Consider the following 15,750-nt stretch of genomic DNA (forward strand, 5'->3'; position numbering starts at 1 on the left):
GTCTCTCAGGGGCTGTGGAGGATACATGTCGTGGTACCTGGCAACACAAACACACAACAGACACACAACAGACACACAACAGACACACAACAGCCTCTGCATTCAAGATTCTAGTTTTGGTTTCAGCATCGACCAGCAGAGGTCAGCAGAGAGACAACCTACAGCTGCTGAAGAGCCTGATCACTGATCAATCACTTACTGAGTGATCAATAACTGATCACATCCGACTACTACTATCAATGTTTCATAAGACACAGTCTGTTTGTGTTCGTCATGTTGATGTTTGTGTTGATGTGTCTACTTTAACTTTGTCTTCTGACCTGACAGAAAATAAATGGCTTGTCTCACCTGTCTCCTCACCTGTGAACCTCCTCACCTGTCTCCTCACCTGTGGACATCCTCACCTGTCTCCTGCTGTCTGTTCTCAGTGACATTTTTACTTTTTATATAAAAACTGTTCAATGATAAACAAGATAAATGTAAACAAACAAACAAACATGTCTTTTAACAAAGACTTTATTTACACACTCTGTGATGATGTCACATCCATGATGTCAGACCCGCTGTGTCCCTCTGGGCGGGGGCGGTACCAGTCTGTCCCGGCTCCTGTCAATCACGTCATGACGTCATGTATCCAGAGCGTTTCCGGTGCAGGAAGGCGGGGCCTGCGTGTTCCTGAGGGAGCGACAGACATGTGGGTCAGGTCAGCACAGAGCGACATGTACCCACTTCCGGGGCCAGGATATTATCCTTCAAAATAAAAGCACCGATAATGTTCGTTTTCAAGACTGACTTTCACTGATTTTATTTTCTTAGTTAAAGTCTTAATTAATGAATCCAAACTTTCTGTCATTGAAACGTTTGTTGGAAAGATTTCCAGCTGTTATTAAAAATAAATAACTTAATATTTGACTGCACGTTTTAGTTTAAAGACCAAATCAACTGATTCTTATTCCTTCTTCTCATCTAAAAGAAAATTGAATATTTTATCAGTGATATTACTTGTAATACTTGTGGTATTACTTGTTGTATTACTTGTCGTACTTGGTATTACTTGTAGTATTACTTGTAGTATTTGTTGTATTACTTGTAGTATTTGTAGTACTTGTTGTATTACTTGTAGTATTGTAGTATTACTTGTAGTATTTGTGGTATTACTGGTAGTATTACTCATGCTATTTGTAGTATTACTTGTAGTACTTGTTGTATTACTTGTAATATTTGTAGTACTAATTATACTATTTGTAGTAATACTTGTAGTATTTGTTGTATTACTCGTACTAATTGTAGTATTACTTGTAGTACTTGTAGTATGTGTTGTACTACTTGAAGTATTTGTAGTATTACTTGTAGTATTTGTTGTACTACTTGTTGTATTTGTAGTATTACTCGTACTATTTGTTGTACTACTTTGTAGTATTACTTGTAGTACTTGCAGTATTAGTAGTATTACTTGTAGTATTACTTGTAGGCTAGTATTTGTTGTATTACAAGTAGTACTTGTAGTACTTGAATAAATGGTACTCTGTACCTGTTAAACAAATCAAATAAAACCCAGACACTGATCGTGGACAGCGCTGTGACGGTGTTTTATTGTGAAACTCTGACTGACAGGAAGTGTGTGTGGTGTCTTCAACTTGCTCTGGATGATCCGATCTGGATTCAGCCATATTCCCACCGACCAGCCACACCGGCAGTCAGCCGCAAACTACCGAAAAAGCCCCGGTAATCCCCGGCCCGCTCCCTCGAGGTGTTAACGGTCATTGTTGTGAGAGCCGCGCCGGGCCCGGAGCTCCCGGACATGTTACCGAGCTGATACACCGGCCCGAGGACATGGAGCAGCGGCGGCCAACCTAAGAGAGTCGACGGCCCGACCGACAGCCCGAATTCTGAGAGGAAAGTCCAGATTTACCGGGATTAAAACCGATGTGGAGGCCGGACAGACGCGGGCCTGCAGGCTGAGCGGCTGTCGACACGACGGAGCGGCGGTAACCGGCGGAGACACACCGACACTCAGCGACACCCAGGCGGCTCAAAATGTCGGGAATGTTTTCCCGGAGCTAACGAGCTAGCCGCAGTTAGCAGGCTGAGCTCGGCAGGACTCGGCAGGAAACGGAGCCTGGGCGGCGCGTCTCACTCGGACTGTGTGGCGGGGTCGCTGTCGGTTTGTGAGCGGGAGCGGCGGGTGTCTGTCCCGGGACAGGATGTCGGCCCAGGTCCGTCTGAAGCGGCTGGAGGAGCTGCTGCTGGAGCAGAAGGAGGCGGGCTGTCTGAGCGTGGAGGCGCTGCTCGACCTGCTGCTCTGCTTCTACACGGAGTGCTCCCACTCCCCGCTCAAGAGGGAGAAGCACGTCACCGACTTCCTGGAGTGGGGTAAGAGTCCAGACCCGGTCCTGGTCCCGATCCTGGGCCGGGATGCATTCACTAAACACCGTAAATCAATTTACAAGGAGGGTCCGATGGGCTCCAGGTAGATTCAAGGGTCCTTGAGAGGCTCCTGGAAGATTCATATAGGCTCAGAGGTTCTTGACAGACCTTGACACAGATCCAGGGTCTCCAGGGAAGTTCAAGGATCCCTAGAAGGAGTTTCAGGAAGGCTCAGGCGTCCTTGAGAGAACTTGAAAGCGGTCAAAGGGATCCTGAAGGAGGGTCAGGGGCTCCAGGGAGATTTAAGGAGTTCCAGGTTCTGTGATGTGGTTCCTAACGGGTTCAGAGGTGATCCAGAAGGACAGTGTGAGTCCTTGACAGGGAATCGATCCAAGTTTACATTTCAGGGGTTCAAAGTGTCTTTTCTCCAGGTGCCCTTGAACAGTTTCCAGGCTGGTTTGGGATGTTCCAGGACTTTGTCCTACTCTGGTCCGCTCTGTCCTGGTTCAGCCAGTTCCTGTTTAGCTGTGGCCTGGTTTGGTCTGGCCTGGTTTGGTCTGGCCTGGTTTCCTTCTGAGTCTCTGATGTTCTGATAAATCAATATATTGATCACTGATGTATTGATGTGCTGACACACTGACTGATGTTTACAATGGTTTGTGATTAATGTCCTGATGAAGATGAAGATGATGATCTAAACCCACTCCTCACAGGTGTCTGAATACTCGGCCTGAGTCCTGTTCAGGAGTCCAGAACCTTGAACTGGTCAGACTGGGGCTGATCGGTCTGATCACAGCGGATATCAATATTAATATGTTAATCAGTATGATCACGTCAGAGAATGAGATCACCTGACCACAGATGAAGTGGTTGTTTGTTTCTCATATGAAGATAAATAAATATAAACAAATAAATAATGTGAGTTTAGATCAAAGCATCATGACGGACCTTGAAACAGTTTGCTGTGCTTTTATTTAGAAAGTCCATCCAAACAGGAAGGAAGCAGTTTTTTATTTCTGATGTCGTTACAAACTCGATCATCAGGTCGAACTTTCAGCGTCGGTACTGGTCACTGTCGGGAGGGAGGGACCAGTAGAGACCAGAAAGAACCAACAGGGACCCGCATGAACCAGTGGAGGGGTCTTATGAACCAGTGGAGGGGACTTACGAACCAGTGGAGGGGTCTTATGAACCAGTGGAGGGGTCTTATGAACCAGTGGAGGGGTCTTACGAACCAGTGGAGGGGTCTTATGAACCAGTGGAGGGGTCTTACGAACCAGTGGAGGGGTCTTACGAACCAGTGGAGGGGACTTACGAACGAGTGGAGGGGTCTTATGAACCAGTGGAGGGGTCTTACGAACCAGTGGAGGGGTCTTACGAACCAGTGGAGGGGACTTACGAACCAGTGGAGGGGTCTTACGAACCAGTGGAGGGGTCTCATGAACCAGTGGAGGGGTCTTACGAACCAGTGGAGGGGTCTTACGAACCAGTGGAGGGGACTTATGAACCAGTGGAGGGGTCTTATGAACCAGTGGAGGGGTCTCACGAACCAGTGGAGGGGTCTTATGAACCAGTGGAGGGGTCTTATGAACCAGTGGAGGGGTCTCACGAACCAGTTGAGGGGTCTTACGAACCAGTGGAGGGGTCTTATGAACCAGTGGAGGGGTCTTACGAACCAGTGGAGGGGACTTATGAACCAGTGGAGGGGTCTTATGAACCAGTGGAGGGGTCTTACGAACCAGTGGAGGGGTCTCATGAACCAGTGGAGGGGTCTTATGAACCAGTGGAGGGGTCTTACGAACCAGTGGAGGGGTCTCATGAACCAGTGGAGGGGTCTTACGAACCAGTGGAGGGGTCTTACGAACCAGTGGAGGGGTCTCATGAACCAGTGGAGGGGTCTTACGAACCAGTGGAGGGGTCTTATGAACCAGTGGAGGGGTCTTATGAACCAGTGGAGGGGTCTTACGAACCAGTGGAGGGGTCTTATGAACCAGTGGAGGGGTCTTACGAACCAGTGGAGGGGTCTCATGAACCAGTGGAGGGGTCTTATGAACCAGTGGAGGGGTCTTATGAACCAGTGGAGGGGTCTTACGAACCAGTGGAGGGGTCTTACGAACCAGTGGAGGGGTCTTATGAACCAGTGGAGGGGTCTTATGAACAATCACACCTGCAGGTGATGTTGTCCTTATAAACCACAGTTCACCTGGAAATGCCCCGCCCTCTCCACGCGCACTTTTAACCATATATGGTCAACAAAGCGTATCATGCATGTTGACATATAGACATGAGCAGCTGATTGTCTGTGTGTGTGTGTGTGTGTGTGTGTGTCGTGGAGGTTATAGAGCTCATGTTGTGTCGCGCTGACGGCCTGAACGTCCTCAGTGTGACACAGTGATTATTGATCAGCCCGTCGTGATGACCTGACAGGACGTATGTGAGCTGAAGTCACGTGTTTCCTCAGTATGAACATGATCACAGTGTTAACGACAGCTGTGTTCTGCTCTCTGGTGCTGTCTGATGTTGAGTTGCTGATGGTTGGAGGAGACAGTCGATCCTCTCTGTGGTGTGACGGGCTGCCGACACACTGAGCAGTTAGTTAGATCTTCAACAGTAAAGTGTGCTGATGGAGCAGCAACAACACATGTGAGAGGCGTCATTAAACTTCAGTTCACCGTCTGTCTCTGAAGCGTGCAGGTGTAACCCTAACCCTCCTGTCAGCTTCATGTTATAGATCACACCTGTGGAGGAGCTGGTGTGAACCTCTTGCAGGTGTCTGTGCAGACGAGGCTCACTTCCTTCCCGTCCTGGGCCGGTCTGTCATGTTTCCAGTCCGGATGTTTCTGCTGCTCCTCTGAAAGCTGAATAAATCCTTCTCAGTTTATCTGTAAGAAGTAAGAAGAAGCCTGTTCTGTCCTTTTTAACCAGGGTGGTGACGTGTGATGACCACGATAGGTTGATAGGTGAAACTGTTCACCAGCTCCACCTCAGCTCCACCTCAGCTCCACCTCAGCTCCACCTGAGCTCCTCTGATGTAGTCGGTGTCGTCTGGCTGAAGCTGAGCAGCAGATTGTTCTCTGTGCTCCTGATGCAGCTGAGTGAAGACTGAGTGGACAGTGGACACGACATCCTCTGAAAAGCTGATGAACACTGTGTTTAATCCTGTTCACACCAGTTTACTCCAACACTCTGACTGGTGTATAAACCAGTTTGTACAGTCAGACTGGTCGGACTGACTGAGCCGTAGAGACAGGTGCTGTGTGATGTCATCCAGGTGAGTTTAGAGTCATTATTGATCTCCAGGTCTGTAGCTCAGTTGGTCTGAACCAGGAGGAGAACACGTGAGTCACATGGTTGATGGCTAACTCACTGATTGGATGGTTTTGGTGATGTCATCAGGTCAGTGAAGCTGCTGTTTGTTTGTGAAGTCAGAGAGGAGGAGACCAGGTCCAGGTCTCAGATCAGTCCTGTGATGTGGTTTTGACTCGTGCGTCGAGAGCTCTCAGCCAGTTAACATCAAACATGATCACCGATGTCGGCAGGTTACGTTTCTGCACTCCCAGAAAAGTTCAAGCTTTGTTTCTTTACGTTAAACTTCTTCTTTGTGGTTTGTGACGGGACGATGTTTTAACACTATTGTTAAGAAAGCTTCGATCAAAAGTCACAAAATGTAAAACGATGTGACATGTTTTAACTGGATCATCCTGTGATCAGTCGCTTCAGTTCTGCTTCACTGTGAGTTATCATCAGGAGCCATGAACAGTATGAAGCACTGTGAAATACTGTCATGTCTCCCGAGTCTCTGCAGACCTGACATCTGTATCGAACATCTGTGAGCTTCTAACGTCAGATTGAATCTTTGTGACGTCTTGAAGACAAAGTTAGACTTCTCGGCTATAAACTACTCAGATCTTCGTGCTGTGCAGCCCACAGAGCGTGCACACTCGACACTTCCACCGGCTGAGCCGGTTAACTGCCGCCAACTTCCTGTTTAGTGCCCAGCTAACTTGAATGGGGATAGAGACTTGGCTTTGGGACCGGAGGGTCCTGGAGGCCTGGTGCTCGCCCTGAACATAGTCATGAACAGTGGTCCCTGGCTCACCTGCTGAGGCAGGTTGGACTGATCTGATTGGCTGATGAGGTGTGTCAGCTGCTGTTGTTACTGTCATCTTATCACCAGAATCTGTTTTTGATCTATTGATCCATCAGCACTGATCAATATGGGGACTGATACTTCAGTCATTGATAATGTTCCTCTGAAGCTCCATCGTCTGTATGTCGGCCTACATTATACATCATATAGATCCTGTGTGTGTGTGTGTGTGTGTGTGTGTGTGACCCAGATAAAATGGCAGATAAATAAAAGATGAATGAAGAGCAGACTCTTCAGGGTCCTAGTGCCCCCGGCTCATCCCTCAGATGTCCCTTTACTGATCAGCTGTCGGAGCAGCAGCTGATAAAAACAATGAAATAAATCTACGGAGATAAATAAAGTCCAGAGAACAGAAATACACTGAGGCTCTGTGTGCATATACCTGTGTACCTGCATTGTGTGTGTATTTACGTGTGTGTGTGTGTGTGTGTCCTCAGTGAAACCCTTCACCACCACAGTGAAGGACATGCGGCTGCACAGAGACGACTTTGAGATGCTGAAGGTGATTGGACGAGGGGCTTTTGGAGAGGTAAGACTTCCTGTTGACCTCTGACCCCTCCCCCACCAGTCAGTCCCTCATCTTTCTCCTCCTCTTCCTCAGAGCATCAGTGAACACAAACAGGAAGTAGTCAGGGATAGACAGGAAGTGAAGATTCACTTATGCACGAACTGGATACAAATGCTCACCTGGGATATTTAAAGAAACGTCACCTGTTGATCACAGCGACCGACCGACCAACCACACGACTTGTTACAACATGACATCACACTGTTTGAACCCGTCGACATGTCATTCTGCTGTCTCAGCTATTTTTAAATATGCATCAGACTTGAGATCATGTCAACAGCTTCAGAATATTTTCACTCACCGGCTGCGTCTCAGTTCAGGCTGCGTCCTCCAGAGGGCGCAACGCTGCGTGAAGCCCGTCCCAATTGGAAGGCTCCTTCACATGCAGCCTTCTTTCCCTCTTTTCGGAGGACGCACCGCTGCTATCCTTCGCGCCCTCCCATATCCCAAGATCCTTTGCGCGCCCGAAACAGAAGAAAGAAAGAAGGAAAATGGCGACATCAAGTGGCGTAGATCGTCACTGTCGCGGGCCTGGGCGGCAGACATTGTGACGTAAGGGGCGGCAACATCTGGTGACGCAACCAGGAAATGCTCCAAAGACTAGACTGTCCCATTTAACAACGGTGGACGCAAAGGCCGCGTCCTTCGAAGGATGCAGCCCCTGAATTGAGACACAGATGCAGGATTTAAAACGTTTGTCCTGATTGGTCCAGGTCTGATCTGCTGGAGGCGGGGCTTAGATGTGTAGATTTGTCTGAACAGGATCCAGAATAAAATCAATTTACAGTTAAAGTTTCAGACAAAACAAAGTCTGTTGCTTTAGCGCCACCATCTGGTCATTGGGATGTAATGAGTAAATTATACAATGTTGTATATGTTGTTATTTATATATTATATAAACTATATTTATAAACTATATATAAACTGTGAGTTGTAGCGTTGGAGCTGAGTTTAACTCTGAGCTCCGTGACTCTGAGGACGCCTCGCTCTCTTCCTGTGTTCTTACAGGAAGTGTTTCCAGTTAGATGTAGCGCTGCATTTCCTGTTTATAACACTGAGCTTCCTGTCTGCTTCCTCTGTGCTTCCCACAGGAGCTCAGGCTTTTTTTCTTCAATAAGCTTTATTCAAACAGATCAGTGTACATGAGAACAACCAGCAGACACACAGCAGCCTGGAGGCCACCTGGAGGTGACCATCAGCTGAGAAGAGTCTGACTTGTGTTCTCTAACAGGTCACAGGTAGTCCACTACTCTCTGTTCAGAGTGTGTAGGAGCCGTGTGCTCATGGATGTAATGGATTACTTTGACACCGAAGATTGTCAGGGGAGTTATGAACTGAGACGCAGCTCAGTCTGTCAGCTGTCAATCATTAACATGTCTCCGCCTCCTGTAGTTCAGTCAGTCTGATAACAGCTGGACTAAAGTCCACATGTGGTCCATCTGATCTGAGTCCAGTGAGCTCAGTCTGAAGCTGCACCAACACACACTCCTGTGATCTACACACACACCTGTGATCTACACACACACACGCACACACACCTGTGATCTACACACACACACACACACACACCTGTGATCTACACACACACACACCTGTGATCTACACACACACACACACACACACACACACACACACCTGTGATCTACACACACACACACACACACCTGTGATCTACACACACTATGAAGGTATATCGATGTCAAAACAACTAGAGAGATGCGCAGCAACGTGTGTGTGCATGCATGATAACTTTGTTATGCGTGCGTGCGTGTGTGCGTTGTTACCTGCAGATTGTATTTCACGCGTAAGGACACCATTCACCATTTCACCATCTACTGGATGAACATGGAACACAACAACTACGGAGGCGTCTAAGTACGCGGTGTGTTGCGCACGGTGCAGATCAACTTCCGGTCGCACATCAGAAACTGCGACCGCACGTGTGTGTGAACGCGTAGCAACATTTGTCAAACAGTGACAGACAGACGTGCGCACGCAGCTTCTTGTTACGCGTGACATAGATTGCGCACGTCATTTCCGCGTACGTGTTAGCGTGTGACAAACATGTTCAATTATCTTCATGCGAGCGTTAATGCGTGCGTTCGCAAAAAAACGCAATGTTACGCGTAGTCACTGCGCGTCGTGTGATTACCGGCGTGCAGCAGTCATCACGCGTGAACGTGCGTGTGAACGGGGGAACAATATATGTCAATGAGGAAACTACATTACACGTCAGGCGCTGCTCGCTGCACAGGCGTCAAAGCACGCGCACGTGACACGTTCAGTTGATACGTGCACACACAATATGACACGATTCTACCGCCATACACACACACCTGTGATCTACACACACACACACACACCTGTGATCTACACACACACACACCTGTGATCTACACACACACACACCTGTGATCTACACACACACACCTGTGATCTACACACACACCTGTGATCTACACACATACAGGTGGACATTGTTGATCAGTGACTGACACTGACAGGAAGTTGTCATTGAACCGGGCTACAGCTAGCGTACAGTTAGCTTGATGCTCCACAGTGAGAACTGTGACCCACTGCTGCAGCTTTCAGTCTCCATTAAAGGTCGACTCACTGACTGATGCTAAGCTAACCATGCTGTCTTACCTGAGCGGTCGACTTCAGATGGATATCTTTCATGTTTGATGTTGACCTACAGCTGATTATCTTCCATGTGCACTTTTATAAAGTGAAGTCACCTCTGAGCTTTTACCGCTCTCCGTCTCTCACACTGTTGTCATGGTAACCATGCACACTGGTATGTTCACAAGCTGACACTGTTGTGTTGATGTGTGACGTAGAGAGGTGCCATCAGCGTCCATCACATACAGCTCTGCTGATCAGGGAGGTCAGGACTCTCTGGCATTAGCCTTAGCATTAGCCTCCATGCTAAAATCCCAGCTGTGTGATGACATCATCAGCTGAGATCAACAACTGTGCAGGAACTCATACAGTACAGTGTGTGTGTGTGTGTGTGTGTGTGTGTGTGTGTGTGTGTGTTCCTCATTCCAGAGGAAAGGTGTGTCAGAGCCACACCTGCCTGCAGCCTCAGGATATAAACACACACCTGTGTGTTAGTGTACCTGTGAGGACATTCCTTGCTGTGAGACTCACCTGGTCCTCACAAACACACAGATACACCATCAACAGTCAGGTAAACACACACACGTAGAGCAGGACCAATCGGATGCGTCAGTACAGGTAGATGAACAGGTGAGGTGTGGCTCCACAACAACAGGCCGGATGGATCACACTCTGATCTCCAGGTGCTTCACTGTGATGTCAGTGACTTGTTGATTTAACCTGCGGATCATCATGCTGATGTTCAGGGCTCACACCTGTGTTCAGGCTCCAGGTAGCAGACAAAAGCTTCACTACTTTAAATACACACTGTTGTTCTTACAGGGTGCAGCATCCCTGTCACACTGGCTCCAGCGTAGGGCTGGGCGACATGGCCTCAAATCAATATCACCATATATTGAGCAACTCGCCTCAATAACGATAAATGAACGATAAGTAACAATGTTACATTGCGGATCGACGCATCTCAAAGTTTCATGTTGTGTCGAGTCTTAGTGTTTTAAAAATAGCGGTTTTGATGCTACAGAAAAGTTGACCCCTGCACCTCCATTGTAAATGAGTTTGACCTGGAAACGAAACTACGGTGAAACTTAAAAGTGGCTTTTTCGTCGTAATTATGCTTTTACACTTTTACACAAAGGTTTGACTCAAACACATTCACAAAATAAGCTGAGGTTGCATTTTGGCAACAGTTACACATGAACATACCGGTAGCTACCTACACACAGCCAACCAAGACAAAAACGACTTTTTTTTAAAACACCGAATATACCGACATGAGCAAAATGACGTCGGTTATCGTCGTAAATTTCGGTATCAGTAAATTTTCGGTTTATCGCCCAGGCCCACTCCATCGCTCCTTTTTAGCTACAGGGTGAGACGTCTCACCTCTGTTCAGTCTTTGGTGAGAGTTGCTCATGCAACAGACAACTCACCAGAGATCACCATGGTTACCGTAGCTCAGAGGCTGTCTCTCGCCCCTCTCTCTCTCTGTGTTCATGTCTCTCGCCCCTCTCTCTCTCTGTGTTCATGTCTCTCGCCCCTCTCTCTCTCTGTGTTCATGTCTCTCGCCCCTCTCTCTCTCTGTGTTCATGTCTCTCGCCCCTCTCTCTCTCTGTGTTCATGTCTCTCAGTGTTCATGTCTCTCGCCCCTCTCTCTCTCTCTCTCTCTCTCTCTCTGTGTTCATGTCTCTCTCTGTGTTCATGTCTCTCGCCCCTCTCTCTCTCTGTGTTCATGTCTCTCGCCCCTCTCTCTCTCTCTGTTCATGTCTCTCGCCCCTCTCTCTCTCAGTGTTCATGTCTCTCGCCCCTCTCTCTCTGTGTTCATGTCTCTCTCTGTGTTCATGTCTCTCGCCCCTCTCTCTCTCAGTGTTCATGTCTCTCGCCCCTCTCTCTCTCTGTGTTCATGTCTCTCGCCCCTCTCTCTCTCTCTGTTCATGTCTCTCGCCCCTCTCTCTCTCTGTGTTCATGTCTCTGTGTTCATGTCTCTCGCCCCTCTCTCTCTCTGTGTTCATGTCTCTCGCCCCTCTCTCTCTGTGTTCATGTCTCTGTGTTCATGTCTCTCGCCCCTCTCTCTCTCTGTGTTCATGTCTCTCGCCCCTCTCTCTCTCTGTGTTCATGTCTCTCGCCCCTCTCTCTCTCTGTGTTCATGTCTCTCGCCCCTCTCTCTCTCTGTGTTCATGTCTCTCGCCCCTCTCTCTCTCTGTGTTCATGTCTCTCGCCCCTCTCTCTCTCTGTTCATGTCTCTCGCCCCTCTCTCTCTCTCTGTTCATGTCTCTCGCCCCTCTCTCTCTGTGTTCATGTCTCTCGCCCCTCTCTCTCTCAGTGTACATGTCTCTCGCCCCTCTCTCTCTCTCTGTTCATGTCTCTCGCCCCTCTCTCTCTCAGTGTACATGTCTCTCGCCCCTCTCTCTCTCTCTGTTCATGTCTCTCGCCCCTCTCTCTCTCAGTGTACATGTCTCTCGCCCCTCTCTCTCTCAGTGTTCATGTCTCTCGCCCCTCTCTCTCTCAGTGTTCATGTCTCTCGCCCCTCTCTCTCTCTGTGTTCATGTCTCTCGCCCCTCTCTCTCTCAGTGTTCATGTCTCTCTCTGTGTTCATGTCTCTCGCCCCTCTCTCTCTGTGTTCATGTCTCTCGCCCCTCTCTCTCTCTGTGTTCATGTCTCTCGCCCCTCTCTCTCTCTGTGTTCATGTCTCTCGCCCCTCTCTCTCTCAGTGTTCATGTCTCTCGCCCCTCTCTCTCAGGTTGCCGTGGTGAAGATGAAGCATACAGAGAGAGTTTATGCCATGAAGATTCTCAATAAGTGGGAGATGTTGAAGAGGGCCGAGGTGAGTTTCGATCGGGTCCAGTTCTGCTCCAGTTCTGGTCTGGTGTCTACCATGTTTGTAGTCTTAGTTTTCTGGCTGTTAGCGTGTTGAATTTAACATGTTAGCATGTTGTGTGTACAGACGGCATGTTTCAGAGAAGAGCGAGACGTCCTGGTGAGAGGAGACAGTCAGTGGATCACGACTCTGCACTACGCTTTCCAGGACGACAACTATCTGGTCAGTACCGCGACTGCTGCAGTGAGTTCTGTTGCTGCTGGGACAGTTGATCATGTGTTGACATGTGTTTTACTGCAGTACCTGGTGATGGACTACTACGTGGGCGGGGACCTGCTGACTCTGCTCAGTAAGTTTGAGGATCGTCTTCCAGAGGACATGTCCAAGTTCTACGTGGCTGAGATGGTGCTCGCCATCCACTCCATCCACCAGCAGCACTACATCCACAGGTACTGGTTTCACTGGTTACACTGGTGTCAGTAGCAGACAGGTGTGGTTGACTTGGTGACAGATGTCTGGCTGATTGTGATGTAGCAGCTGGTTACCAACGGTAACATAACTCTTCCTGGCAGCAGTATCCTCTGGGAAATGTAGTCAGTTCCTGTTCAGCCTTCCTTCCTGTGCAGAACCCAGAACTGGTTCCATTTCAGTCAGACCCCCTCCCAGTCTGACCAGAACCGACTCCACACTTACAGAAGCTCTTGTGTGTGGTGGAGGAAAAAAAAGAGGGGGGATGTTGCATTCATGTGATGTCGGAAAAAATCTACGAATGACTTTCAGAATGGGATAATTCACGTGAACGCCACCTCGTGTCAGAAAAACAACTCGGATCTTCCGACACCACATGAATGCAGCAAAGAAGTTTATCGTGCTTTGCGGGCGCCGGGGGCGAGGCATTCGCTCACTGCCTCTAAATGAGCAAACAGGTGGGAGATCAGGATAACACACCTGTCCTATTGTAACGATCGGGGTGCACAACGGCACATCGTTTCTTGATGTAGTTCTCAAATATGGTTTATGAATTAACGTTACATTCAGCGCCTCCATTTTGTGAAAGACTCGTTGGAAATCATGTGAAGCTGCCAGTTCCAACAGGCACACTTTGAATTGTGCTCTACATGGTAATTATGAACTATATGTACCGTGTTGAATTCTGTGCAGGCAGAACGTTAATTAAGCAAAATGAAATGACAAAAATCGGCAAATATGAAACCAACCGTGATGGACTCAGCCGACCGCCCAGGCCTGTTCTGTGTTTCTCTCCTCATATAAGACGCTGAAGTCACGGCCTGCTGCCACATCACTGTAGTCTTGTCCTGTATCGTTGCTCTGTGAGACATTTGTCTTTTACTTATGAGTGAAGTCAGACTGAACACCATCAGACCAACACACTCCTGTCCTGTCTGCAGGCCGACCCTGACACATAGAGGATGTCTCGCCTCTGTTAGTACCTCCACTGTCCCTCTGTCTCTGTCACTGTCCCCCAGTCACCTCGCTCTGAGAGAGACAGACAGGATGAGTAGAAGAAGAAGCTGCTGATGTTTCAGCTCTGACAGTCTGAGTGAAAGTTTGTGTTCTGCTGTTCTGACGCTGCAGAACCGTCCAGAGTTCAGTCTGTTGACGTCACTAAACTGTTTAATTTAACTCGAATGTGTTTCTGTGTCACAGAGACATTAAGCCAGACAACGTCCTGCTGGATGTTAATGGTCACATCCGCCTCGCTGACTTTGGATCCTGTCTCCGCATGATGGAGGATGGCACGGTAACACACACACACACACACACACACACACACTGAATTTAGTCTTAAAGTTAACTGGGTCCAGTTCTGAGTTCTGGTCTGAGTCCTGCAGTGACGGCATTAAGGACTCGCTCTGTGGTGTCGGTGCAGGTGCAGTCCTCGGTGGCCGTGGGCACTCCAGACTATATCTCCCCAGAGATCCTGCAGGCGATGGAGGATGGGATGGGTCGTTATGGACCGGAGTGTGACTGGTGGTCTCTGGGGGTCTGCATGTACGAGATGCTGTATGGAGAAACGCCATTCTACGCCGAGTCGCTGGTGGAAACCTACGGCAAGATCATGAACCACGAGGTCAGTGTGTGTTGACATGTCATTAACATTCATCCATTAAATAAGAAAATTGTTGAAGTATGTGAGACTTGTGTGTGGACACTGACAGTCAGGAGGCTGAAGCATCATCGGCCTGTCGTGTTCAGCTGAAACAAAAAGGTTTGAGCTCCTCTCATGTTTCCAGGTCTGTTTGTCTCCAGACTCTCGTCCTACTTCCCCTTTTCTAAATCTAACTCGTCTCTCAGTGGACGAACCAGCCGCTGTCCTGCTCTCCATTTCTGTCTCATTATCCCTCTGCTGGTCTGTCTGTCTGCTTGTCTGTCTCTCGCTCTGTCCTCTTTAATCCACTTTCCTCTCATAGTTTTTCTTTTTCTGTGGTTGTCCTCAGGATCGTTTCCAGTTCCCCTCCCATGTGACCGACGTGTCCGAGGATGCAAAAGATCTGATCCAGCGGCTGCTCTGCTCGAGGGAACATCGACTCGGGCTGAACGGGATCTCTGACTTTAAGAGCCACCTGTTCTTCAGCGGGATCGACTGGGACAACATCCGATCCACTGAGGCACCCTACATTCCTGACGTGTCCTCGCCCACCGACACTTCCAACTTTGACGTAGACGACGATGTCCTCAAGAACCCAGTGAGACCCCAAGTCTTAAACCCACATAGCCAGTTAGAGTGTACCAGTGCTCCCATTATTAACCTGTCTAGTATTTCTGCTCCTGGTCCTGCGTCTGGTCTTTCACCTGTATATAAACTCTTGAGAACATAAGGAGCGTCCAGTCTGACACAGTGTTTCCTCCTGCAGGACATCAGCCCTCCAATGTCTCACACTGGTTTCACTGGTCAGCATCTGCCCTTTGTTGGCTTCACCTTCACCACCGGCAGCTGCTTCGCCGACGGCGGCTCTGTCGGCCAGGGGGTTCAGGGCCTCCGGCATGAGGAGGACGGAGGAGGAGGAGGGGGGCAGGAGGTGGAGGCGTTTGAGAGGAGGATCCGCCGACTGGAACAGGAGAAACAAGAGCTGAACCGCAAACTGCAGGGTGAGACGGACACATTTTAAATACTGTAATTAAAACTACAGGATGGAAATACTTCATGTGCTGATGTAGTCCTGCTGACCTCTGACCTCTGTGTGCAGAGTCGACCCAGGCCCT

The 15,750-nt window shown here is 48.7% G+C and overlaps 1 protein-coding gene across 6 annotated transcripts in view; it reads left to right on the forward strand.

The window, feature by feature from the left end:
• Positions 1-1,676: 1,676 nt before the first annotated feature.
• Positions 1,677-15,750, forward strand: part of cdc42bpb (CDC42 binding protein kinase beta (DMPK-like)) — a 32,975-nt gene continuing 18,901 nt past the window's right edge. For 4 of the 6 annotated variants that reach the window (XM_084376738.1, XM_084376739.1, XM_084376740.1 and 1 more), the window contains exons 1-10: positions 1,677-2,373; positions 6,955-7,046; positions 12,448-12,531; positions 12,652-12,747; positions 12,826-12,974; positions 14,194-14,287; positions 14,417-14,617; positions 14,985-15,233; positions 15,402-15,636; positions 15,735-15,750. The exon at positions 15,735-15,750 is cut by the window's right edge and continues 92 nt beyond it. In XM_084376738.1, the coding sequence (XP_084232864.1) occupies positions 2,205-2,373; positions 6,955-7,046; positions 12,448-12,531; positions 12,652-12,747; positions 12,826-12,974; positions 14,194-14,287; positions 14,417-14,617; positions 14,985-15,233; positions 15,402-15,636; positions 15,735-15,750 (1,385 nt within the window). In that variant the 5' untranslated portion in view covers positions 1,677-2,204. The remainder of the gene's footprint in view (positions 2,374-6,954; positions 7,047-12,447; positions 12,532-12,651; positions 12,748-12,825; positions 12,975-14,193; positions 14,288-14,416; positions 14,618-14,984; positions 15,234-15,401; positions 15,637-15,734) is intronic. The other 2 variants (XM_084376742.1, XM_084376743.1) reach the window with 1 other exon arrangement.

The sequence above is a fragment of the Pagrus pagrus genome (genome assembly GCF_965226575.1).
Source record: "Pagrus pagrus genome assembly, chromosome: 16".
In the NCBI taxonomy this organism is placed as follows: domain Eukaryota; kingdom Metazoa; phylum Chordata; class Actinopteri; order Spariformes; family Sparidae; genus Pagrus; species Pagrus pagrus.